Source organism: Schistocerca americana, chromosome 1, assembly GCF_021461395.2.
Source record: "Schistocerca americana isolate TAMUIC-IGC-003095 chromosome 1, iqSchAmer2.1, whole genome shotgun sequence".
NCBI lineage: Eukaryota > Metazoa > Arthropoda > Insecta > Orthoptera > Acrididae > Schistocerca > Schistocerca americana.
Window position 1 is genome coordinate 419,045,301 of NC_060119.1, and position 26,661 is coordinate 419,071,961.

At 45.2% G+C, this 26,661-nt stretch overlaps 1 protein-coding gene across 1 annotated transcript in view; it reads left to right on the forward strand.

Annotated features, from left to right (window-relative positions):
* Positions 1-26,661, forward strand: part of LOC124623303 (CLIP domain-containing serine protease 2-like) — a 91,236-nt gene that overhangs the window by 33,575 nt on the left and 31,000 nt on the right. Inside the window, exon 4 of the mRNA XM_047149027.1 lies at positions 14,161-14,366. Coding sequence (XP_047004983.1) covers positions 14,161-14,366 — 206 coding nt within the window. The remainder of the gene's footprint in view (positions 1-14,160; positions 14,367-26,661) is intronic.

The following is a 26,661-nucleotide window of genomic DNA, read 5'->3' on the forward strand; positions in this document are numbered from 1 at the left end:
GGATTTGAAAGTTTCGCCGGACGTTCTGTTCGCTGATGGCCTCTAATTCCTGGGCGTTGTCCCCAGGATCGGCCTAGAGATAACCAGAAGACTGTGACGGCTGTAGTTATGCAAATGAGGGCCTCATCGACATTGGTGCCAGAAGCAAGCGTATGTTCGACGATGTAACAGTGTAGGTGTCGGTAGTACTCTCTCCAGTCAGTTCTGGCAGTGTGAAGGCGACCTGAGGTGGGGGTAAGTCGTCCATCCATGGAGTACACTACTGGAAGACGGTTAAAGGGAAGCTCCCAAACTGCTTCATTGCAATGAATCTTGGGATTCCTTTGGCGATGTGTGCATCAACGACATCTGGATAAGTGTCATTGGCAGGGTAGCTGGTAGGCCCATTGGGAGCACATACGAGAGCCTGGAATGAACTGCTGCTCGACACAAAGCTTTGCCACTGCGGTTGATTGTCCTGGAGTGTCACACCACATGCTTTGCGTTAAAGTCCCTGGCAATGACGCACTTTATTCTAGTATGGAAGAGACGGAAGGCATCCTCTTCAGTCGGGTGGCATTTAGGCGGTCTGTAAATGGCGGTGAAAGTAATACCGCCATGCCTGATTTGCACTGTGACAGAAATGGATTCCATGATGCGGAACATTGGCGACGGTGCTGCATAATGGCAGAGAGAGCTGCTAACGAAAGCAGCTGTTCCACCTCTGGCTGCAGGGCTGTCAGCGTTATAGCGTGTTCACTATGGTGGCCTGCACCACTGGCTTGATGTAGGTCTTATGTGCTGCAGGGAGAGCTCGAATCCGTTTATATGATGATATAAGTCATTGTCCTTCCAAGTCACAAAGATAATGTCGTCAAAATGCATACGCCTGGGTACGTCCATTCTGAGTAGTTCCAATGGCGCGAACAAACAAGCTTCTAACAGCTTCTTGCACAGTCATAGTAGCAGTGGCACCCTTGAGGTCAGCGACAGCCTGACAAAACGCAAGTACCAGTGCAGTGACGTCTGTTTGTTTCCCCATGGATCGGGGTACAACACATGGCTGTTGTCCTGGTCCTTATTTCCACATGCCTAGCTGTGATGCATTCAGTGTAGTAGATGCTCCTCCTATCTTGGAGACTAGTTATTCTAGTCAAATTCAAACCAAGTGGTGCTCCATAAGCGTGGATTGTGGCTGCTGATGGCCATGGTGATGGCGCGGCGGAGCATATAAAAGTTTCGGTAGTTGGGCCGTAGCAGCCAATGTCTTCTGGGTGGTGTCCTGGGGACGGAGTGGCGGGAGACCAACTTGCCGTCGGCGAGCATTTTGTGCTTGAGTCAGTCCCTGTAGCTAAATGGGTGGCAGCCCTGGCAAAGACAGCAGATTGCAGGTTTCTCATGTTATAGCGGGCAGGGACCTCCTTCATGACCCTGACCACACCTGGCGCAACGTGGCTGCGTCATAACTAAGTGGCGCGTAACGTGATGGCATTCCTGGAAATTATAGCACTGAAGAGGATCTCAGCTAGAGTACAGATTCTCAACTTTGACGACAAGATGGTAAAATCGCTCTATATAGAAAATTTGGCGAGTCTGTGCCTGGAAGAATGACTGCTCGCCTTGGGGAGGTCTTCCCAGTGCCTGGAATCGTGAGCGGCATATGCTTCTTCTGGAAGTTCCTCGTTAATGCCGTCGTCAGGGACGGTTCTGCGGATGCCTTTGATGACGGTTTTCACTCACTCGGCTTCACTATCGGGAGCGTATAGCACGGGATGCTTTCGGCACCAACTTTGTCAATGACTTTGACGTAATCAGCGGAAGTACGAAGTGAAAGTTTCAACTTGTCTCCACCTGCCTGCTTGGCAGTGAAAGGCGCAGTAAGGTTCTTCTTAGTCGGGTTTTAACCGTGCTATGATTCGCGTTGTATTGCAGCACAGTGGGAGGTATCTTCTTCCCTTGTTGCTGCTGTTTCAGTATTGCTGTCGGGCCTTTGCAATTGCGTCGTCTTCTCGGAGTGCAGAGGACAAATTCGCAGTTTCTAACACCGGCGGTGCAGGCGCTGTCTCAGCATTCGTCAAGCTGATTTCTTTCTTCTTGGGAGTACCATGAATCCCTCGCTGTCGCCAGAGACTAGCAGCGCAACACTCATTGTGGCCACTTCTCTTTTCCTCTTGGAGTCGATGGGAAGACGCTCCGCCTCCATAGAGTCCTTGTCAATAGCTACATCCTAATCGGAAACCTCTCTTAGTTTACTGACGGTTGCCGTTTCGTCATACCTGGAGCGCCCGATGAGGCCGCCGCCGGACGACGATCAGCTGACTCAGGTGCGGCCGGCTCGGTGGCCGTTTATAAAGTCACCTTCTTACAAGGGGAGGACGCGACGGTGGAATCACGTATTTACTTCAAACTTTGTACGACTTTGGTAGGCCATTAAAACAACATAGTGTGCAAGTAGTGAGGTGCACCAATCCGAGAAAATCTCATAAGAAGTTTTATGCGCCTGTCATGTGCCTTATGTATCTGTGCGTAGGTGGAGTCCATTGGTGGTCAAGTGACCAGAGTTCGACCTTCGGAAGACGGATGTGTATGAGGCGACGATTCGTCTCCCGTTTACACTTAATTATTAATCTATTTCTTTCATCACTGGCCATATTATTTAATTTCTGTGTCATTTGAGCGATAATTTAATGTAAAAATGTATGTATTTGCATAAAGTATTTGCATGAAGTTTCAATTTATGTTTTCCATGTCTACGACAAATACCATCCTGCGACGTGTGATGTCGAGAGCACATCCGACGAGTAACTGTACATTACTCTTGTAGTCTGACACATTACTATACTTCTGATTGTAAATGACGTCATTCGCATAATTATTTATCGAGGTTTGACTTGGGCTTTCCAAACCTATCCCTTGTTCAAATAATGGTTCAAATGGCTCTGAGCACTATGGGACTTAACTTCTGAGGTCATCAGTCCCCTAGAACTTAAAACTACTTAAACCTAACTAAGCTAAGGACATCACACACATCCATGCCCGAGGCAGGATTCGAACCTGCGACCGTAGCGGTCGCGCGGTTCCAAACTGTAGCGCCTAGAACCGCTCGGCCACTCCGGCCGGCTGTCCCATGTCCTTGTAAAAACGTTCAAATGTGTGTGAAATCTTATGGGACTTAACTGCTAAGGTTATTAGTCCCTAAGCTTACACACTACTTAAACTAAATTATCCTAAGGACAAACACATACAACCATGCCCGAGGGAGGACTCGAACCTCCACCGGGACCAACCGCACAGTCTGCAGCGCCTTGGACCGCTCGGCCAGTCCAGTGCGGCTTGTCCTTGTAAATTGAATTACAAATAGCAATAGTCAAATAACTCACGAAATTCACTACAAGTTCGTCATAATGCACGTGCGCTTTTTTTGTTGTATTACATATCAGATGTCATATAAATGAAATAATGTGACCAGTGATGAAAGAAATATAGATTAAAAAGCAAACGGAAGCAGAATTCGAACCGTCGCCTCCTCCACGACCTTCTTGCCACGCGGGAAAGCTGCCCGCTTGACCACAGTGACTTGTGTCTATTGACATCTTCGCACAAATACACTCCTGGAAATGGAAAAAAGAACACATTGACACCGGTGTGTCAGACCCACCATACTTGCTCCGGACACTGCGAGAGGGCTGTACAAGCAATGATCACACGCACGGCACAGCGGACACACCAGGAACCGCAGTGTTGGCCGTCGAATGGCGCTAGCTGCGCAGCATTTGTGCACCGCCGCCGTCAGTGTCAGCCAGTTTGCCGTGGCATACGGAGCTCCATCGCAGTCTTTAACACTGGTAGCATGCCGCGACAGGGTGGACGTGAACCGTATGTGCAGTTCACGGACTTTCAGCGAGAGCGTATAGTGGGCATGCGGGAGGCCGGGTGGACGTACCGCCGAATTGCTCAACACGTGGGGCGTGAGGTCTCCACAGTACATCGATGTTGTCGCCAGTGGTCGGCGGAAGGTGCACGTGCCCGTCGACCTGGGACCGGACCGCAGCGACGCACGGATGCACGCCAAGACCGTAGGATCCTACGCAGTGCCGTAGGGGACCGCACCGCCACTTCCCAGCAAATTAGGGACACTGTTGCTCCTGGGGTATCGGCGAGGACCATTCGCAACCGTCTCCATGAAGCTGGGCTACGGTCCCGCACACCGTTAGGCCGTCTTCCGCTCACGCCCCAACATCGTGCAGCCCGCCTCCAGTGGTGTCGCGACAGGCGTGAATGGAGGGACGAATGGAGACGTGTCGTCTTCAGCGATGAGAGTCGCTTCTGCCTTGGTGCCAATGATGGTCGTATGCGTGTTTGGCGCCGTGCAGGTGAGCGCCACAATCAGGACTGCATACGACCGAGGCACACAGGGCCAACACCCGGCATCATGGTGTGGGTAGCGATCTCCTACACTGGCCGTACACCACTGGTGATCGTCGAGGGGACACTGAATAGTGCACGGTACATCCAAACCGTCATCGAACCCATCGTTCTACCATTCCTAGACCGGCAAGGGAACGTGCTGTTCCAACAGGACAATGCACGTCCGCATGTATCCCGTGCCACCCAACGTGCTCTAGAAGGTGTAAGTCAACTACCCTGGCCAGCAAGATCTTCGGATCTGTCCCCCATTGAGCATGTTTGGGACTGGATGAAGCGTCGTCTTACGCGGTCTGCACGTCCAGCACGAACGCTGGTCCAACTGAGGCGCCAGGTGGAAATGGCATGGCAAGCCGTTCCACAGGACTACATCCAGCATCTCTACGATCGTCTCCATGGGAGAATAGCAGCCTGCATTGCTGCGAAAGGTGGATATACACTGTACTAGTGCCGACATTGTGCATGCTCTGTTGCCTGTGTCTATGTGCCTGTGGTTCTGTCAGTGTGATTATGTGATGTATCTGACCCCAGGAATGTGTCAATAAAGTTTCCCCTTCCTGAGACAATGAATTCACGGTGTTCTTATTTCAATTTCCAGGAGTGTACATCTGTGACATAATAGACGCGTAAAACTTCTGTTGCCGTTTCCTCAGAATTGCCAGAGTAATGCACCTTACTACTTGCACATTATGTTGTTGTAATGATCCGCTAAAAGTGTACAGAGTCTGAAGTAAATTCGTGATCTCAACGTCGTGGCCTTCTATCGTTAGTTTCCCATGTAGCCGACTTAAGTGACCGGTGGTCACGTGGCGCACTTACCCCGCTTGTGACCGGGCCGATAAACCTGTGATGTTGATAGTCCCCGTCATTGATGTGTCTTCATCCATCGATTGCAAAGATGTCAAGAAACTCCAAATTGGTCTGTTTGTAAATGAACTGGTAAAGTCATCACTGTTTCCTCTGTGTGGCAGCATCAGATTGCACAGGGTTTCTTGTGTTCTCATGCCCCACGTGGTCCAATTGGATCTAATATGCTGTAATAAAAGCAGTTAGTTTCTGAATAATCCTGTTCACTAGCGATCACATGGTCTCAATCCGATGATACTGACAGGCTTTCCTCCATTTGCGTTTTAGTGGACAAGCATATCATGTCTGTCTTTTACCTTTCCGTCTAATTTATTGCAAAAAATAAATCCACTAACAACAACAGTCTGCTGAGTAAAAGGAAATATCTCTTCTTGTAGTTCCATGAGGACACTCTCCCGTGGACACGGCTAAGTAGAAGTAAGCTCACCCGCTGCCTGCAGGCACCTATCTCCTCTTACCAGTACTGACTTTCTCACGTTTTGCGAGATAGTCGGGCTATCTGCAGCGACAGATTGTCGCTAGCACAGCTGCGCCACAGCTGAAAACATTCAGTTCTGAAACTCAGATTTACAGAAGAGTACAACTTCATACAAGATTTCCTTGTGTCTCAATGTTTTTACTTTGTCATTAACTGGTTTCTAAACGGGTTTGTGGTAGCTTCAGAAAATATTTTGGAAGATCATAAATTCACATTCATTTGACGACACAACTCTTAATTTTAAGCGAAGATGTAACTTCAGTAATAAACGAATCTGTATACAGAATTCTTGGACTTCTTTTTGCGTCAGTTCTGGGTAAGACCTCGAGCTTTCGACGCACGACTGTCTAAACTGCTGGTGTTGTGGCCTTATGTAGCCCACAGATGACTTCTGATTGGTCGGTAAGTACGCAGTGCTATCGCAGACGGTGTCAACGTCTGTGCTGGCCACCGCTCCCATCGTAGCGTCAACATAGCGACGAATACCAGACGTAGAAATATGAAACCGGAATTTGGTTGCAATAATTACAAGTCTGTTGTTTGAAATTAATAAACAATATTTTATTCAGAATAATCTCCATTGCTACTTATACATTTCTCCCGACTCTCCGGAAGGCTATGAATGTCACGCAATAAAAACGGTTCTCCTTTTGAAGCGGACCAGTCAGCGAGCCATTTTCGTACATTTTCATACGAATTGAAGCAATTTTTAGCGAGAGCTTGTCCCAGTGATGCAAATAGACGATAATTGGACGGAGCCAAATCTGAAGAACCATATTCCGGTCGTTTTTCACGTAATGATCGATTTAAATCGATCATTTGCTATTGGTAACGATCGGTGTTAACGTTTTCACCAGGTTTTAGCACCTCATACTAGATGACACCCTTCTGATCCCACCAAACACAGAGCACTATCTTCTCTCCAATGCGATTTGGTCTTGCAGTGGATGCCGATGGTTTGCCTGGATTCACCCATGATTTACGGCGCTTAGTATTTTCAAAATATATCCATTTTTCATCACCTGTCACTATTCGATGGAGAAACTACCTTCTTTTGTATCTGTCGAGAAGCATTTCGCAAGTGGTCTTTCGATTTGCTTGCTGTCTTTCACTCAATTCATGCGGAACCTATTTTCACACTTTCTGCACCTTTCCCTATTTTGTTGGACATAGCGCCGCAGAAAGGTGAAATACATTCGGTGGCTCATCAGGTAAATTTTCAGCATTTTCACGTTTCCTTTCTTTGGCGAACATTGATGTCGTATCACGTGAACCATAGCCATTCTTTCGGAGCACGTGCTTCAGGTAGTTAATTTCGGAAGCCAAGTGGTTCTCGTCAGAAACGGAAACAAGTGGTGCTGCATCTCTCATATGACGACGCAAAGGATGTAAGACTTACCATCAGTCGCATTTTAGCCTCTTGAAGTAGTCTGGTCGACCGGAGGACGTCATCAAAAATCTTAGAGCGCGAACTCCTAGACCTCGCAGGCTCTAAGGATTGTCTGAAGTCCACAAGGCAAGTATTTCGTTGAGGCCAATCGGTGGCGCTCTTGGTCCTCCTACCTACAGGCTGGTCAAATATTTAACTAAATTGATGACTCTGATACCTGTCCACTGTGAACATCACATCAGAAACTCTCAGATGTTCATTGAGAAATTAGATTAGAGTTAGCCTAAACGATATTTTAGTCTGCGTGGATGTAGTCTAACTATATACAAAAGGTCCTGTGGAGGACACATTGAATCTGTTGGCAGAGCATTTTCCTCCTGAAGCAATAAAGTTGTTCCAATATATTAATGAGAGCCACGTACTTCTTGTATGATGGAAAATTTTACGAAATGACTGACGCAATGGCTATGGGTTCTCCGTTGTCTCCAGAGTTGGGTAACTTTTTAATGGTACATGTTGACGGACGTGCATTGAATTTAACTTCCTTTCGTCCATCTTCATTTTATCCTTATGTTGATGACATGTATAGTCTGGCCACATAGCCACTCGGCCGAACGCTAAGTACTTCCTTGAACATATGAACAGTATTTACCCAAGCATCTGGTTCAATATCGAGACAGAGAAAGAAGAAATGTTGCCATTTTCAGATGTTTTGGTACGACGTAAGTCGGGTGGGTGACTCGACAATTCAGCGCACTGCATACTGACGCACACTGATTTATATCGCATATATTTTCGTCCTCCAGTCCAGAAGAGAGCGATTTTAAATACACTGGTACACAGAGCAAACACTGTTCCTGACGGGGACCACTTGGATTCCGAAGTTAACCATCTGAAGTACGTGTCCCGAAGGTTGAAAATTCTCGTGATGAGCCACCGGTTGTATTCCTTCTTTTCTGCGGCACTACGCCCAACAAAGGAGGTAGAGTCCAGAGAAGACAAGATATTAAATCTATTTTCCGCCCTCCTAAGAAGATATAGGTGATACTACGCCCTGTTAAAGGACAGTCTCGGCCTCTAGATCACTGGCATTTATGACGTCCGTTGCGAGTGTGGAAGAAATTGCATCGATCAGTCCATTCACACTGTTTTCTACTGCTGTGTAGGACATTAACAGCATATTAAAAATAGAGAACTGGAGAAATCCTCAGTTGCTAAGCACAGCCTCACAAACAAGCACAAAATTCTGTTTGACGAAACAATAGTTTTGTACCCGTTTCCTACATACCGAGGTTCTGTAATAAAAGAGGCTCTAGAAATACGAATGTGCGAGAAGAACTTCAAGCGCGACAGCGGATACAGTCTTAGCGAGTTCTCGATGCAGAGAAGAGGCAGCTACATTCGCTGGTGCCACCAGCGCAGACGTTTACACCATCTGCGACAGCATTACGTAATCACCGACGAATCAGAAGTCGTCTATGGGCTATATAAGGCCACAACGGTAGCAGTTTACACAGTCATTGGCTCCTGACGAGGACAATGGAGGTAATCATCGAAAGCTCGAGGCTGCACCCTGAACTGACGGAGCAAGAAATCCAAGAATTTTTTATACCACATTGCGTCTCAACAAATGTATCTCTAAAATATTGTAATTATTAATTCCATTTGATGATAATTCAATTCTGGATCGAGGGAAAAATCTGGGCATCGAAACCAGAGTTCCACGATACGGCAACTGTCGAAGGACATTCCACAGGTTCCTCGGAGAGTTTTGCGTGAGATCGAGACTACGTAATTAGGGTACCAGAAGTTGCGTACTTGTTGGTTTCCAAAATTTCTTTAGGAGAACCACAGTACTGAAAGGATGACTTCATCTCTGGACTCTTTTTCGTTAAGGTGCGGAAGGAGACTGCCCACTGAACAGAATCGTTATTCGAGACAAGACATGGGTTTCCTGTGCAAACGCGGAGACAGACAAACCAGCATCACTATAGTGGAGACATACAGCCGCACACACACATATATATATATATATATATATATATATATATATATATATATATATATATATATATGAAGTATTTAATTTTGACTGTAATTTGATTTTGTGTGTGTTTCGAATGCGGACGAGCAGTATGGAATAGACAGTATAGAGGTAATTATAATTTTTACTGGTTTTAACTGTAATTAATTCAAAAATTAGACATTTTTGCCACGGTGACCTTTTCCGTTGTTAGAGGGCCCTTCGTGGAAAGTCTGAAATCTCTTTCGAGCATGAATACACAAGTGAGGCCCCAGAGCAGCGATTGTGGTCGTTAAAAGAAGCAAATGTTGGCAACCTAATCTAACTGAGCCACCGAGGGCTGGGCAGATGAGGACAGTTAGTTTGGATTTGAAAATTAGAGCCTTCCGCGCTTTCGACCGTCCACAGCAGGACTCTGCATCATTGGGGTCAGTGTTCCTCTGCCGTCGAGACATGTTTCCGTGGCTGGTACAGTCAGTCTGCACACCACACGGCACTGCCATTAACTACCTTCTACACTCGGAAAAAAAGTTAATGATCACGTTGCTTGCAAGCTACGCCAGTCAGATCAACCGCCAACTCGTAGTTATTACGATAGTATCCGGGCCACCGAAGCCTCGCTGTCGCCGCGTTCTGCTGCCGTGTGTCATTATTAGACGGTATCTCTTTTGGTCACTCCCAATTACATGTGTTATTTCTTCATTTTGTATGTGTGCTCCTACTACGTTTTTTTCGTGATCGGACAAGCGTTATCTTCAGTAATAATTACGTCATATGTGATCGCTTTTCATCTATTTCAGTGCCTTTCTATTCGGTTTCATCGTGTTATTAATGTTTTTGTGGAATTTTTATCAAAATACATCATATCTGAGTCTGTAGTCACTCTTATTTAAGTAGAGTTTGTGCTATTCAATTCCGTCCTCAACCTATCATCACGCTTCGTGTACTGTACTGTGACCATGAAGACAACACCGAATAACGCCTGTAGTAGGAGATGAATTCGACGCTTTAGGATAGATCGTGACAGGGAGCTGGTTCCAAGCAACACAGCCGGGAACCCGGTTTGACCTTCTTACATTGCCTCGCAGCGCTTTGACTCTGATAAGATGCTCTACCGGAACGGCTGCTGTCTCAGGCGTAGAGCTGTATGCAGAATCAATTTTGAACTCAACAGATATAAAAGCTTACATCTGAACGCTGATTAAGTGGAGAAGCAAGGCAAATGTGTAGGTTACAATAGTTTTCTCATAAATTTGGTTTACTAGTTTCTCCGTGTTGCGAGGGTGCTGATTACGCAACTATATCTTCAATTAATGATATGCCGCTCCAATTGCTAATAAGAACATTATTAAGGCCTCGACTCTATTCGGCCCTTACATTAGGTCATTCTTAAGAGGCCTGCAACTGCCGCTGTAGATGTATAAAATGATATACAAATATTCCACATAACAGGAGATGAAAAACAAGGCTTCCATATCTACATTTTAAGCACAGGAAGAATTTTTAACTTGCATTGTGCTGTAGAGAACCAACGGCACACGACAAAAAACAAAGTTAGGAGTCAGGTGGTTTTAAGAAGTTACATGCCCTTGGCATCGTGAGAACAATAGGCGTGCGTGATTAGACTCGATCCAGTCACAATAATATGACCACCGCCTATGTCCGACGTCAGCGTGCAGTAACTACTCAGACTGCAGGTGTCAGCAGTAGCTGTGCGGGTAATACAAAGCGTGTCGTAGGAACGTGGAAAACGGTGCAGTCGTTTTCGTATTGCAGAAAGGGAGCGATTTATCCGACGTCCAAAAGGGCATAATCATTGGATTTTAGGCCAAGGATGAAAGCGTTTCAGAATTTGTTGATTACGGCCGGCCGGGGTGGCCGAGCGGTTCTAGACGCTACAGTCTGGAACCGCGCGACCGCTACGGTCGCAGGTTCGAATCTTGCCTCGGGCATGGATGCGTCTGATGTCCTTAGGTTAGTTAAGTTTAAGTAGTTCTAAGTTCTAGGGGACTGATGACCTTAGAAGTTAAGTCCCATAGTGCTCAGAGCCATTTGAACCATTTTTTGTTGTTGATTGTTTTGCGTGCCACCGCGGTTAAAGTATACTGTGCATGGCAAAAAGGCGCAAAACGGGGACCACAGGCCATACATAGGTGACAGGGGTGACCGGCGGCTCCGGAGGTGTGCACGGGCGAACAGACGTGCAACTATCAAACTACTGACGGCCCCTGTGAACCAAGGGGCCACTAACAGTGCCTTCTCAACGACCGTTGAGAGAACGTGGCTGCGTATGGGCGTCCGCTGCAGGTACCAACTTCATGCAAACCATGCTGACTGCTGTTCATCAGCTGCGACGGCTGGAATTTGCACGCCAGTACCTCTATGTAAGTCCACTGGGAGCAGCAGGTGACCTTTTCAGATGACTTACGCTTTATACTCCAACGGACTGAAAGCAAACACCGTGCAACAATCGTCGGTAGGGTTCATGCTGGAGGAGGGAGCGTTATGGTCTGGGGAATGTCTTGGTGACGTCCCCTGAATGTTTTCGTCAATCTAGAGGGTACAATAGATCAGCACACGTACGCATCTATCCTTAGCGACCACGTCGACTCCTGCCTGCAGTCTATTTTTCCTCAGCACGATGGCATCTGCAAACAGGACAGTGCGACATGTGGCACAGCTCGCACTGTACCTGTGTGGTTCGAAGAGCGCCAAGATGAGTTTACCGTACTGTCCTGGCCACCGAACACCCCGGCCGGGTTGAAACCCAATCAAGAATCTGTGGGACCACCTCTTTCGGGTTGTTCGCGTCGTGGATCCTCAACCGAAAGACATAGCGCAGCTGGCCACAGCTGTCGGTACCTTCCTGGACCTCACTGACTCTGCTCCTGCACGTCTCGCAGTGGTCTGCTCCGAAAAAGAAAGTTATTCAGGCTTTTGACAGGTGACCGCATTAATGTTAATCGACTGAGGAAAAAATGTACAGGTCGACACATTAAAAGGATTATCATGATTTAAGAAGATGATGATGATGTTTCGTTTGTGGGGCGCTCAACTGTGCGGTCATCAGCGCCCGTACAAAGTCCCAGTTGTTCCACAGTCCTATTTTGTACTCAGTCCAGCCTATTCACTGTCACGAATGATGATGATGATGATGATGAAATGATGAGGATAACACAACCACCCAGTCCCTGGGATGAGGAAATCACCAACCCGGCAGGGAATCGAACCCGGGACCCTATGGATCCAGAGGCAGCAATGCATGGTTTAAGAAGAGTTATTTTCTGACGTGTTCCAGAATTCCAAGTTCTGTGCTTTAACAATAAAAGGCTAAAAGTATTTTTTTTAGATTTACCAAGAATTTCAAATAATTGCGGTGGACAGTCCATCCAAGTGGAGTGTAAAGTTACGTCCTCTGGCAAGCAAAAGTTAAATCACAATTATCTGAAGCGGCGTTTCATTACTTAAATTTCTTTTAACTATTCCATTACGTTATACTACTGGCAATTAAAATTGCTACACGAAGAAGAAATGCAGATGGTAAACGGGTATTCATTGGACAAATATATTATACTAGAACTGACATGTGATTACATTTTCACGAAATTTGGGTGCATAGATCCTGAGAAATCAGTACCCAGAACAACCACCTCTGGCCGTAGTAACGGCCCTGATACGCCTGGGCATTGAGTCAAACAGAGCTTGGATGGCGTGTACAGGTACAGCTGCCCATGGAACTTCAACACAATACCACAGTTCATCAAGCGTAGTGACTGGCGTATTGTGACGAGCCAGTTGCTCGGCCACCATTGACCAGACGTTTACAATTGGTGAGAGATGTGGAGAATATGCTGGCCATGGCAGCAATCGAAGATTTTCTGTATCCAGAAAGGCCCGTACAGGACCTGCAACATGCGGTCGTGCATTATCCTGCTGAAATGTAGGGTTTCGCAGGGATCGAATGAAGGTTGGAGCCACGGGTCGTAACACATCCGAAATGTAGCGTCCACTGTTCAAAGTGCCGTCAATGCGAACAAGAGGTGACCGAGATGTGCAACCAATGGCACCCTATACCATCACGCCGGGTGATACGCCAGTATGGCGATGACGAATACAAGCGTCCAAAGTGCGTTCACCGCGATGTCGCCAAACACGGATGCGACCATTATGGTGCTGTAAACAGAGCCTGGATTCATCCGAAAAAATGAAGTTTTGCCATTCGTGCACCCAGGTTCGTCGTTGAGTACACCATCGCAGGCATTCCTGTCTGTGATGCAGCGTCAAGGGTAACAGCAGCCATGGTCTCCGAGCTGATAGTCCATGCTGCTGCAAACGTCGTTGAACTGTTCGTGCAGGTGGTTGTTGTCTTGCAAACGTCCCCATCTGTTGACTCAGGGATCGAGACGTGGCTGCACGATCCGTTACAGCCATGCGGATAAGGTGCTTGTCATCTCGACTGCTAGTGATACGAGGCCGTTGGGATCCAGCACGGCGTTCCGTATTACCCTCCTGAACCCACCGATTCCATATTCTGCTAACAGTCACTGGATCTCGGCCAACGCGAGCAGCAATGTCGCGATACGATAAACCGCAATCGCGATAGCCTACAATCCGACCTTTATCAAAGTCGGAAACGTGATGGTACGCATTTCTCCTCCTTACACGACGCATCACAACAACGTTTCACCAGGCAACGCCGGTCAACTGCTGTTTGTGTATGAGAAATCGGTTGGATAATTTCCTCATGTCAGCACGTTGTCGGTGTCGCCATCTGCAGCAACCTTGTGTAAATGTTCTGAAAAGCTAATCATTTGCATATCACAGCATCTTCTTCCTGTCGGTTAAATTTCGTGTCTGTAGCACGTCATCTTCGTGGTGTAGCAATTTTAATAGCCAGCAGTGTATTTATAAGACAACAGAGGATACTTCCCAGACAGCCTTCGAATCCTCGTGGGCAGTTGACTACAGAGTGCTGCCAGTTTGGAACACTGTGCGCAGGGTAAGCGTGCGGCTGGGCGAGTTCGACGTGGACTCTGAGTTCGACTGCTTCGAGCCGGACGTGAACGGGACGCGGGTGTGCGCCGACCCGCCGCTCGACGTGGAGCCGGAGCGCCTCCTGCCGCACCCCGGCTACCGCGGCCAGGACAACAGCTACCAGAACGACATCGGGCTCATCCGGCTCAACCAGGAGGTCATGTACACAAGTAAGTATGCCCCTGCAACAGCGGCACCGCCGCACTCGGCCGTTCAGGCAACACCACACATGGAGCTGGAGCAGGGTACATTAGTTGGTCATTAGTTGGACAAAATACACTCTTCTTCTTCTTCTTCTTTCCCTTGTGCCTTTGTTGAATGTTTTCGCAGGGTCGGCATGGTTATGGTCGGATTTGGCAGGCTTAATTTAAGGGGTGGCCGGATGCCCTTCCTGTCGCCAATTGTCCAAAATACACTGCCTGATAAAAAAGCAAACCACCCAGAAGTCATGGTCGGGTGCCAATGTAATTTAATACACGAGCACACCATCGTCGGGTATGTAAATGACTAAGACTTAAAATTCTCCGTGACTGGTAGAACAGCCACCAGAGCGCATTAGTGTCCTTCGTGTGTAGTACTGTTACCAAACCTGGTAGGGTATATAAGGGACGTGAACAGCGTCAGATAATCAGTTATTACTGTGAGGGACACGGAGAAGCCCCGTACACATGTGAGACATCTTTATCAGCAGCTCATTGTAGGTTTTCGTTTGACGGCTGACCGAACCGTACAGTAACCATATTTGCGGGTTATTTGGGTGTAACAGTGGCCCGATGTTGGGCTGCATGAGAAACGAGAGCAAGTATACTGGTCATCATGGTTCCAGTCGAGCACGCCCGACCACCATAAGGGAGGATCATCGTAAAGTGCACCAGGCATATCGTAAACCCTTTACATCGGCGCCTGCCATCCGACAACAACTGAAGAAACCCCCGCAACTTCCTTTGTCATCCTGAGACTAGCAGCAGCCGGATTAAGGAATCGCCGTCCCACGCACAGGCTGTCGCTAACACCACAACGCAAACATCTGCGTTTGGAGTGGTGTTGTGAACGGGAAGCTTGGAGTACTGATGAATGACGCTGCATTGAGTTCAGCGATTAATCGTGGTTCTGTACTACCCGCGGTGACCATTGTTGGCGTGTGAGGCGGCGATCTGGGAAGAGGTCTCATCCTTCAGGTTATTCGGAGAGCCGCAACGGCGTTATTCTTGGCGTTACGGTGTGGGGAACCTTCGGGTATGATTTCAGATCATGGCTGATGGTGATTTCTTCCTCCTCTGTGGCCTCTCTTTTTTCCATGGCTTCCTTTACCTCGTATAACCAGGCAAGTTTCGGTCTTCCTCTTCTCTTTCTTACCTGAGGAGGGTACATCGAGGTCTTATTTGGTCATCCGACATCTGTCATTTGCATTGCATGTTCATACCTGGCGAGCTGCCGTTCTTCTGTCCTATCTGCAATGTTATTTTTATTCTTAGTCGTTTGCCTAGTCGTTGCATTTGTTATGTGGTCACGCCCGGATATTGTACACGATCTTCTGACATAGTCCATTTCTACAACTCTTAGTTTGTTTTTATTTTTTCCGATACGCTCCCACCACTTCCCGTAAGTTGTTATAGGTTCTACAGTATTTATTTAGAGCATCTTCTTTACTCTAAAACTTATCTTAGAAGACCACAGCAGACGGTTTACCTTCTAGATTGCTGTTTTTCCATTCACTACTCGTTACTGTATTACAAAATTATTTGTTCGTCTTCCGATTTGTTGCTAGCCAAATATTTAAACGTTTTACGTGCCTTAACGTGTTGGCCATTTACTGTTTTAATTCGTACATTTTCTCCACTGCATCGGTATTCAATCTTTTGAAAATTTAGTTTCAGTCCCCACTATTTAAACAATGTAAGAGAAAAGCAGCACCCTGCTTCAGTCCCTTTCTGATTTTGAAAAGCATTGCCGAAATTGGTTTCCCCACTTAGATTACACGCTCTGCAAACTTCTGTAGTTTTCATATACTTCTAACATGTCTTTCAAAGCCCAATCCCCTCGGGGCTTCAGCCGGTCAGAGTGGCCGTGCGGTTCTAGGCGCTACAGTCTGGAGCCGAGCGACCGCTACGGTCGTAGGTTCGAATCCTGCCTCGGGCATGGATGTGTGTGATGTCCTTAGGTTAGTTAGGTTTAATTAGTTCTAAGTTCTAGGCGACTGATGACCTCAGAAGTTGAGTCACATAGTGCTCAGAGCCATTTGAACCATTTGAACCTCAGGGCTTCAAACAGTTTCTTCAGCGGCACTGCGTCATATGGCTTCTCCAGACCTTTGAAAACTAAATGGCTGCTAGAATTCCTTTGCAGTCTCTTTGCCATTAGTTGTCTTAAAGCAAAAATGTTGTCATTACTGTCGCCACTCAAATTCGTTTTTACGCCGGGCTATCTAAACTGCTAGCAAATAAGCCTGCACTACGAAAATTTAAAGGAAAAGCTGTTTTTTAACACTGCTTCTTATAATCCTAAAATACGTAGACCGTACTTATATGGTATGGGTTTATTGGGCTTCATTTTTCAGTGGACAGCTGACATGAACGAAGCATTCGTCTCTCATACCCTGCGCTCCACGCGTCATGCTCCGAGTGGCGCCGCGCCAGACGCAAGGCTCTTCATTTCCTAACTGAAAAAGTATTTACGCACGCACCTTATCATAGAAACGCACAATTCAGACTGTTTACCCCTTTCGGTGAACCATGGCGGAGAGTCGCAGTTATTTAGGAGGTCATATCGACATCACAAGTTGATAATGCAGTCTACATCTACATTTATACTCCGCAAGCCACCCAACGGTGTGTGGCGGAGGGCACTTTACGTGCCACTGTCATTACCTCCCTTTTCTGTTCCAGTCGCGTATGGTTCGCGGGAAGAACGACTGTCTGAAAGCCTCCGTGCGCGCTCGAATCTCTCTAATTTTACATTCGTGATCTCCTCAGGAGGTATACGTAGGGGGAAGCAATATGTTCGATACCTTATCCAGAAACGCACCCTCTCGAAACCTGGCGAGCAAGCTACACCGCGATGCAGAGCGCCTCTCTTGCAGAGTCTGCCACTTGAGTTTGCTAAACATCTCCGTAACGCTATCGCGGTTACCAAATAACCCTGTGACGAAACGCGTTGCCCTCCTTGGGATCTTCTCTATCTCCTCCGTCAACCCGATCTGGTACGGATCCCACACTGATGAGCAATACTCAAGTATAGGTCAAACGAGTGTTTTCTAAGCCACCTCCTTTGTTGATGGACTACATTTTCTAAGGACTCTCCCAATGAATCTCAACCTGGTACCCGCCTTAACAACAATTAACTTTATGTGATCATTCCACTTCAAATCGTTCCGCACGCATACTCCCAGATATTTTACAGAAGTAACTGCTACCAGTGTTTGTTCCGCTATCATATAATCATACAATAAAGGATCCTTCTTTCTATGTATTCGCAATACATTACATTTGTCTACGTTAAGGGTCAATTGCAGAAGGGAAAAGTTTCACGCAGGGCGTACCAAAACGTATTAGGCGACTGTTATCTATGTGGTCTTCCGTCCGAATGCTAGTTCGATGTAGCTCAACATATTAATCTATCCTGAGCAGGCTTCTTCATCTCTGCAACGTACAGCCATTTGAAACTGCTTACTGTATTCAAACCTTGGTCTCCCTCTACAATCACCCCCCTCAACCCCACTCCCCCCAACACACACATACACACTCACACTCCCTCCATTTCCAAACTGATGATTCCTTGATGCCTCAGAATGTGTCTTATCAGCCGAACCCTTCTGTTAGACAAATTATGCCACAGATTTGTTTTTTCCACAATTTGATCCTGTAGTTTTTCGATCCGCCCATATAACTTTCAAAATTCTTCTGCTGCGCCACGTTTCAAATGATTCTATTCTCTCCTGGTCTGAACTGTTTATCGTCCTCGTTTCATTTTCGTACGTTCAGAGAAAGCTTCCTAGCACTTAAATTCATATTCGGGTTAATAAATTCCTCTTCAGAAACGCTTTGCTTGGTACTGCCAGTTTCCTTTTTATACGCCCTACACATCAGCTAACGTCAAGTATTTTGCTTTACGAATAGTAAAACTCATCGACTTCAGCCGGTCGAAGTGGCCGTGCGGTTAAAGGCGCTGCAGTCTGGAACCGCAAGACCGCTACGGTCGCAGGTTCGAATCCTGCCTCGGGCATGGAGGTTTGTGATGTCCTTAGGTTAGTTAGGTTTAACTAGTTCTAAGTTCTAGGGGACTAATGACCACAGCAGTTGAGTCCCATAGTGCTCAGAGCCATTTGAACCATTCATCGACTTCTTTTAGTCTATGAACTCCTAATGTACACTCCAAGACAAAAGACGCAGCACGAAAGAGTTATCCGAATGGGAGGGATAACGGTAGATGTGACGTACTTGTACAGACAAACAAATGATTACTATTTCAGAAAAATGGAATACTTTATACAAGAGCAAGAGCTTCGCAATCTGAGCATGTCAATAACGCGTTGATCCACCTCTGACCCTTATGGAAGCAGTTATTCGCCTTGGCATTGATTGATAGCGTTATTGTTATGTCCTCCTGAGGGATATCGTGCCAAATTCTGCCTTCTTGGCGCGTTGGATCGTCAAAATCCCGAACTGGTCGGAGGTCCCTGCCTATAATGTTTCAAACGTTTTCAATTGGAGATACATCCGTCTACCTAGCAGTAGAAAATCTCACCACGTGCGGGTGGGTGTTATCTCGCTGAAAAGTAATCCTAGGATGACTTGCCATGAGGGTAACAACATGGGGCGTAAAATATCGTCGACGTAACGCTGTGCTGTAACGGTGCCGAGGATGACAACCGAATGGGACTTGCCATGAAATGAAATGGCACCCCAGACCACGGCTCCTGATTGTCGACCATTATGGCGGGTGACAGGCTGGTATCTCCCCGCCGTCTGGGGAGTCTCCAGACACGTCTTCGCTGGCCGTCAGAGCTCATTTCGAAACGGGACTCATCACTGAAGACAATTCCACTCCTATCACTGAGATTCCAGGTCGAAGACGTGTCTGAGGACGCCCGAGACAGCAGTGGGATAACGACCTGATTATCACCCGCCATACGGTCCGACAACCAGGAGTGAAGGTCTGGAGCGCCATTTCAGTTCATAGCAGAACTCCTTTGGTTGTCATCCGCAGCACCCTTACAGCGCAGCGGTACGTCGACGATACTCCACACCCCGTTTTGTTGCCCTTCATGGCGAGCCATGCTGGGCTTACATTGCAGCAAGATAATGCCCCCCCCCCCCAACCTCCCCCCGGCAAGAGTTTCTACTGCTTGTCTTCGTGATTGTCAAACTCAACTTTGGCCTCTCCCCAATTTGGCCCGTTTGGAGCATTTCCGTCCCATTCGGATAATTCCTTCATGGTGCGCCGTTTCTTTGTCTTAGAATGTACTTCCGTCGCCATCGCCTGATTTAATTCGACTACATTCCATTATCCTTGTTTTTCTTTTGTTGATATTCATCTTATAACATCTTTTCAAGACATTACCCATTCCGTGCAACTGCTCTTCCAAGTCTTTAGCCGCGTCTGAGATAATTACCATGTCATCGAGAAACCTCAAAGTTTTTAATTTCTTCTGACTGAGCTTTAATCTCTGTCAAAAAATTTCCTTAATTTCCGTAACTGCTTGCGCTTTGTACAGATTGAACAATATCGGAGATAGGCTACAATCCTGTTTCATTCGCTTCTCAACTGCTGCTTTCCCTTCATGCTTTTCGAATCCTGTAACTGTGGATGATGATGTCCATTCACCAGCTCAGGCGTTGTTTCAATCAGGGCATTGCATGTGTGAGTTAAGTCTGGCACTCATTCAGTTGGAAATGTCGAACTTCAGTTCAGCACTTGCCACACCGAGTGAACTGACGCAGAGGCCAACACATTGGACTAGTATTCCGGAGTGCAACTGTTCAAATCTCCATCCGGAGATCCAGATTTACATTTTCTGCGACTTCCAAATGCTTCAAATGGCTCTAAGTACTATGGGACTTAACATCTGAGGTCATCAGTCCCCTAGACCTAGACCTCCTTAAACCTAACAAACATAAGGACACCACACACATCCATGCCCGAGGTACGATTCGAACTTGCAACCGTAGCAACAGCGCGGTTCCGGACTGAAGCGCCTAGAACCGCTCGGCCACAGCGGCCGGCCTGCGACTTCCCTAAATCATTCCAAGCTAATATCAGAATGAGTGCTTTGAAAAAAGTCACTGCCAATTTTCTTTCCCATCTTTCGTAATTCGATCTTGTGCTCTGTCTCCAACGACATCGCTGTCGACGCAACGTTAAACTCTTAATCTTCCTTCCTTCTTAGTACGTGTCACAGCATATGCGACACTGAAATACAATCTCTCACAGTCCAAGTATCTATGTAGCCTTCACAATCCGATGGACTTAAAAAACCTGCCCTATTTCCCGTGTGTTTTAAATTGTCCACAGGATGTATATATTGGGTGTAACAAAAATGTACGGCACAAATTGCTGGACACATTCCTCATAAGTAGACGAAGAAGTTATGTTGTATGAACATTGACCTGGAAACGCTTTGTTTCCATGTTACAATTCGTTTTCTCCAACTCATTAATCATGTGAAACATACAAGAACAGAATGTTAGAATCACGGGGAACACGCTCTCTTGGTGACGTCTGGTTACGTTGTGCACCACCAGTGTTTTGTTTCTCAGGTCCCTGTTGCCATGCGACGTACACCTTAGCTTGTTTCAGCGATCAGTATAACAGTTGCAAGCACACGGGTTACTACGTAGAGTTAATGACATATTTGACTCTTGCAGTGGCAGTGTACACAAATGCAGAATTGGCAGATGCCCATTTACTGTACAGATTATCTGACGGCAATGGCCATCGCGCTCAACTATGGTACAGATCCGGTTACAATGGATAGATAGCGACGGCACAATTGACTGGCCTCCATGCTCTCCGGACCTAAACACACTGGACTTTTATTTTTGGGGGCATTTGAATGCACTTACGAGATGTAGAAGTATGAAACCGGAATTTGGTTGCAGTAATTACACGTCTGTTGTTTGAAACTAATAAACAATATTTTATTCAAAGTAATCTCCGTTGCTATTTATACATTTCTCCCAACTCTCCGGCAGGCTATGAATGCCACGCCAAAAAAAAAACAGTTCTTCTTTTGAAGCGAACCAGTCAGCTAGCCGTTTTCTTACATTGCCATACGAATTGAAGCTTTATTCAGCGAGAGCGTGTCCCAGTGATGCAAGTAGATAGTAATCGGGAGGATAATCCGCATGCCCTAGTATTTCCCAAATGAACGCCTCGATCGTTTCCCTGACCCGTTTTTCTGTGTGTGATGCGTTACCACGAAGCAATATGACTTTGTGTTGCATTTTTCCATAATCCGATCGTTTTCCACGTAATGCTCGTTTTAAATCATTTACTGTTGGTAGCGATCGGTGTTAACGGTATAGTAGATGACACCCTTCTGATCCCACCAAACACAGAACATTGTCTTCTGCCCAAAGCGATTTGGTCTTGCAGTGGATGTCGATGGTTTACCTGGATTCAGTCATGATCTACGATGCTTAGGATCCATTTTTCATCACATTCGATGGAGAAACGACTTTCTTTCGTATCTGGCGAGCAACATTTCACAAGTGGTCTTTCACTCAGTTCATGCGGAACCTATTTTCCCACTTTCTGCAACTTTCCCATAGCTTTCAACCGAAGAAAAACGGCTTTCTGTAGCAATTCAATTGTTCCGCCTGTTCCTGTTGAGTTTGAGTATCGTCTTCATCCAATAAGGCCTGCAATTCGTTGTCTTCGAGCTTTTTCGTTGGTTTCCCGCGCTCGTCGTTTCTCACGTCAAAATCACCACTTTTGAATTTTTTGAACACTCGAAAAACTGTTTTCTCAAGAGCATGTTCGCCGAAAGCTTCGACAAGCATTCGCTGCGATTCTGTAGCAGTTTTCTTCAAATGATAACAGAAAACCATTGACGCCCTAAAATCGTAGTTCGTAGGCACAAAACTCGACGTGTTTACGGGTTTGAAACAGATACAGATGTATGGAACTCGCGTTACTATGTGTTGACATTCGTCGTAAGCCGTTACAGGAAGCAGATGGCACTGCAGACGCGGTATCACTAGAGAGCCTTAGGTATCACGAGATCTGCACTGACCGCTAGCACCATCTGTAGGGGAATTCCGGTATCATATTTACGCATCTGGTATATGTGGAACCCAGTACAAGTTGTTCAGAGACTCTGTGCCCGTATTATGGAGGGCTGCGAAACCATACGTAATACTCGAGGGATACATCAGTGCATCAGAGATTCAGTATGACGGCCGTTTAGCGCATGTGTCAGTGCCCACGGAGGGCATATTGAACAACTCCTGTGAGAAAGAGTTGTATGAGGTTTGCTGGTGCGTTCTGTTCGTATGTATTTCCCGTGATTAATGAGTTAGAGAAAATGACTTGTAACATGGAAACAGAGCCGTTCCAGACCCTTGTTCATACAACATAATTTCATCGCCTACGTGTGTCCTCCAATTTGTGATGTACATTTTCGTTAGAATCTATATAAATTTTGAGAAGAAATATCTTTCCTGGAATAAGCTTGTTCTTACTGTTCAATAGGTAGGCAACTCCTCAAATTCACTGGAAGCAGGTGCTATTACGATTACTTCAAGTTTTTCACCATTGACTGCTCAATTACGGTATAACTGTGCCTCTGAACAATTTTCTCCGTCAAAGAGATGCTAGGCTGTGTACAGAGCGTTAAGTTCTCTTTACTCTTATAATTCTGCTCTGTCTAAAATTCTCATCTATCTTAAACGGAAATCGATTGACCTGTTCACCCGCGCATGCGCGGGGAAGGAGCGTACAACCATACCACGACTGGCCAGTGCGACATTTACCATACGACTCATTGCAGCATTTACGAACTTCACGTATGAAACGTCCCCTTAGAACAACTATACAAGACTGTGCTTAAACTGACACACAATATTTTGTTAGCGCAACGCAATCTGACTTTCAAAATTCCCTACAAAAGAATGGCCCTGACTAATATTAAACTATACCTTTCACAAATCACTTACCTCACAAAAATCTTCGCTGCTCAAGCTACTGCAATACAGCGAGCGCCACTACTGCCAGCTAAATAAAAGATTCAAACTATGGAAGACACTAACTACTGATAGGGATAGTTAGCAAATGAAAGATATTAATAGAGAACAAACAATGTATTTACCTTGATATCATCATATATAAATATAGCAGTTCATGACAAATTTCAAAACTCCGCCATCTCTCTCCCCACATCCACCACTGCTGGCGGCTCACCTCCAACTGCGCAACGCTATGCGCTGTTCACATCCAGCTGCCTAACACTACAATGGCGAGTATTACAACAATGCAAAGCAGCCACAGACTGCACACAGCACAGCCAGTGATTTTCATACAGAGGTGGCGTTACCAATAAAAAAACCTAAACAGCCTACTTACATAGCCCCCATGCTCCCCACAAAAAATTTTACAAATTGGATTGGGCAGTGGCCAATACAGATTTGAAAAAATTTTTCATAATTACAATTACAAAGATATCAAAGGCACACACTTATTGATACAATGTTGGTCAAAAGCTAAAATTTTCTCACAGTCCATAAAGACAGTCCTCATCATTCGTCACAGTAAAATTGCAGTGTTTTTCTCAAAGTCTGAGCAGTAAAAGAAAATGCACACAGAAGTAGTGGATTTCCATGCAGTCTTGAAGAAGTAGTGTTGTCCTTCCAACGGAAAGACAGTGCTGACTCTTGACATGCACACAGGTAACGGGCCACAACAGAGCAAACCCACAGCAGAGTCAGTCGAAATTTTGAAGACTATTGGTAGGTAGGTCATCACAGAGCAGACCCACTGTAGTCCTGGTAGAGATTACGGTATTGGTGGGCCACCAGAGGTGCAGACCCACTGCAGTCCTTGTAGAAATAATGGTATTGATGGATCATCAAAGATGTAGACCCACTGTAGTCCTTGAAGAGAGGGCCAGCAGCCATCTGTTGTGACTGTGCAGGTGCACAATCACCACTGAAGAGTCTTGCGGATAATGTAGCAAGTCCATAAACCACCACTTGTGCACTCACAAAGTTTTTGGAATTGTCCTTAGAACCAGCAATGCTGTTATCCAGTCCCTTGCTGAATCATTAACACACGTGCAAACACTATCAGTCCCTACTTCTCACATATTGTCCATATACTATGACCAACAGAAACGTGTGCAGTGAAATGGAACTTGCATGTTAATAATATGATGAACTGGTGTCAATTACAATTAGATAACATAAAAATACAATAACAAAGGTACAAAGTACATCATTAAAGAACATAACAATACAGAGAACATTTGTAGTACAGGCTTTACAAAAGAATAGAAATAGACATATACGTCAGTGTTACAGGAATTATGACATGATTACATACATAAAAGATCAGAATAACTTTCGAAACATCAACTTCACACATGAGCATTAACACAAAACAGAATAAATAATGTCTAAACATCTTTACAAAGTAAATAACACATTATTAATGCCAATTGTATTTGAGGATAACAGTATTCCTCATCATAGTGAATGTAACTTAGTATTAGAAGAGAAAAAAGTTCTATGAAACAGTACACAGAGACAGGAAGAAAACAAATACACAAGGGTACACAAACACATAGGGGGATAACACAATGGAAAGGACAGGGTTCGTTTTCAGTGTAACTTTTGGTACTGCAGTATTTTGCGAACAAAACCTTTTTTGTTCTTGGAGATCTCCCTTCGTTCATCATTATTCCCAAAAAGTCCTATCTGTACCTTTTTTCTGTATTCTAACCATATTTCTTTCAAAAGAAATATGGTTCATTGTACAATACTCATTTAGGCCCAAATCGTTTTCATATAACTTTCAAAGCATTCTTTCCCTATTCTCCATAGTTAGGTTCTTATATAGTCTACCCCCTCTTAAGCTAACTTAAATCTACTGAGCTCAGATGCTAAACTAAGGGACGAGGCAATGCAGCATCACATAAAACAATTAATATAAACAGCAATAAAAAAATGGAAAATCGCAAAGCAAGCTACAGTAAATCTAAATTACCAAGCAATTCAACATTACAACTAATATGAGGCAATGCGCAGCAAACAAAAAAATAAATCTGGCTTAGCAGAGTAACACAAATTAAAGTTCAGTAGCACTATGCCTGGCAAACAGCAGCTTATATCTAAACATGACATAGCTCAAGCAGAAAAAATAGTACACTAAAGATAACAATGCAGATAAGGGAAATGTATAATCACATCTTAATGTCTAAGTAATTAAAGTGGTGCACCACAACAACTTATTGTAAAAGAAATATTACCATGTACTTGAAAAGAATATTATGTATGCAGTTACTGTTACTAGTCCCTTCTTATTGTTCTTTCCTTTCCAAGTGCTCCTTTTTTGAAGAATGTGGATCACAAAATTATTATTTAATAGATCTGTTGACAGAAAGTGTTCACATTAGCAAATGCATTTAATTTTATTTTATGAAACCAATGCCGCAACACAGATGGAAAACAGATGTCAAATGAAATAAGCAATTACGCAAACCAAAGCATAAAAATATCAATCAATAGTCATGTGACATTTCATAAGTTAGTAGAAATTCTCTTAACTCTCGTAGAAAGACGCTTGTCGTAATCAGGTGTGCAGATGTAAAAATATTTCTCGTCATTTCATTAGGCATTTCAGTAAATATCATAAATTAAGTTCTACAAAGGAACGTCAATAGCGAGGATAATTGCCTCCCTTTTTTTTTTCTACCTGTGCCGCTGAAAGGCTAATGGCTTTTTTTCTGGCGGCTGTCGCCCAGGTGGGTGCCCGCGACGCATTACGTGCAGGTGGTCACTTAACTTTCTTACGGAAATATTTACGACAGCAGTTTCCGCTACAGTGACAGTCTCACATAAAAATATTTCACAGGTCAAGAATTAGCGTTGCAAATCTGTAGAAAGAAAATCCTATAAATATAAGTGTCCAAATAAAATGTTCGTCAGCATTGTGATACAGTCACGCATTAACGCACATTTCATAACTCTTAAAGTACGATTCTTGGTTTCCAACATACTTCTTATTCCTCATATACGGTAGCATCATCTTATTGATCATAAACATATCTCAACAGCATAGTACACATCGTCATCGTAATAATAACATCATAACACCTCAGTCAAATCTCAAAAACGTTGTAGCTTTCTGTATTAATTTCAAAACCTAAAAAAGATTCTCTGCTCATTTCAATAGTGTCATCTACCTCAAACGTACTTTAAAATCATGCTCCCTTAGCAAATATATCATTCAAAGCTCTCATAGTATCACAAT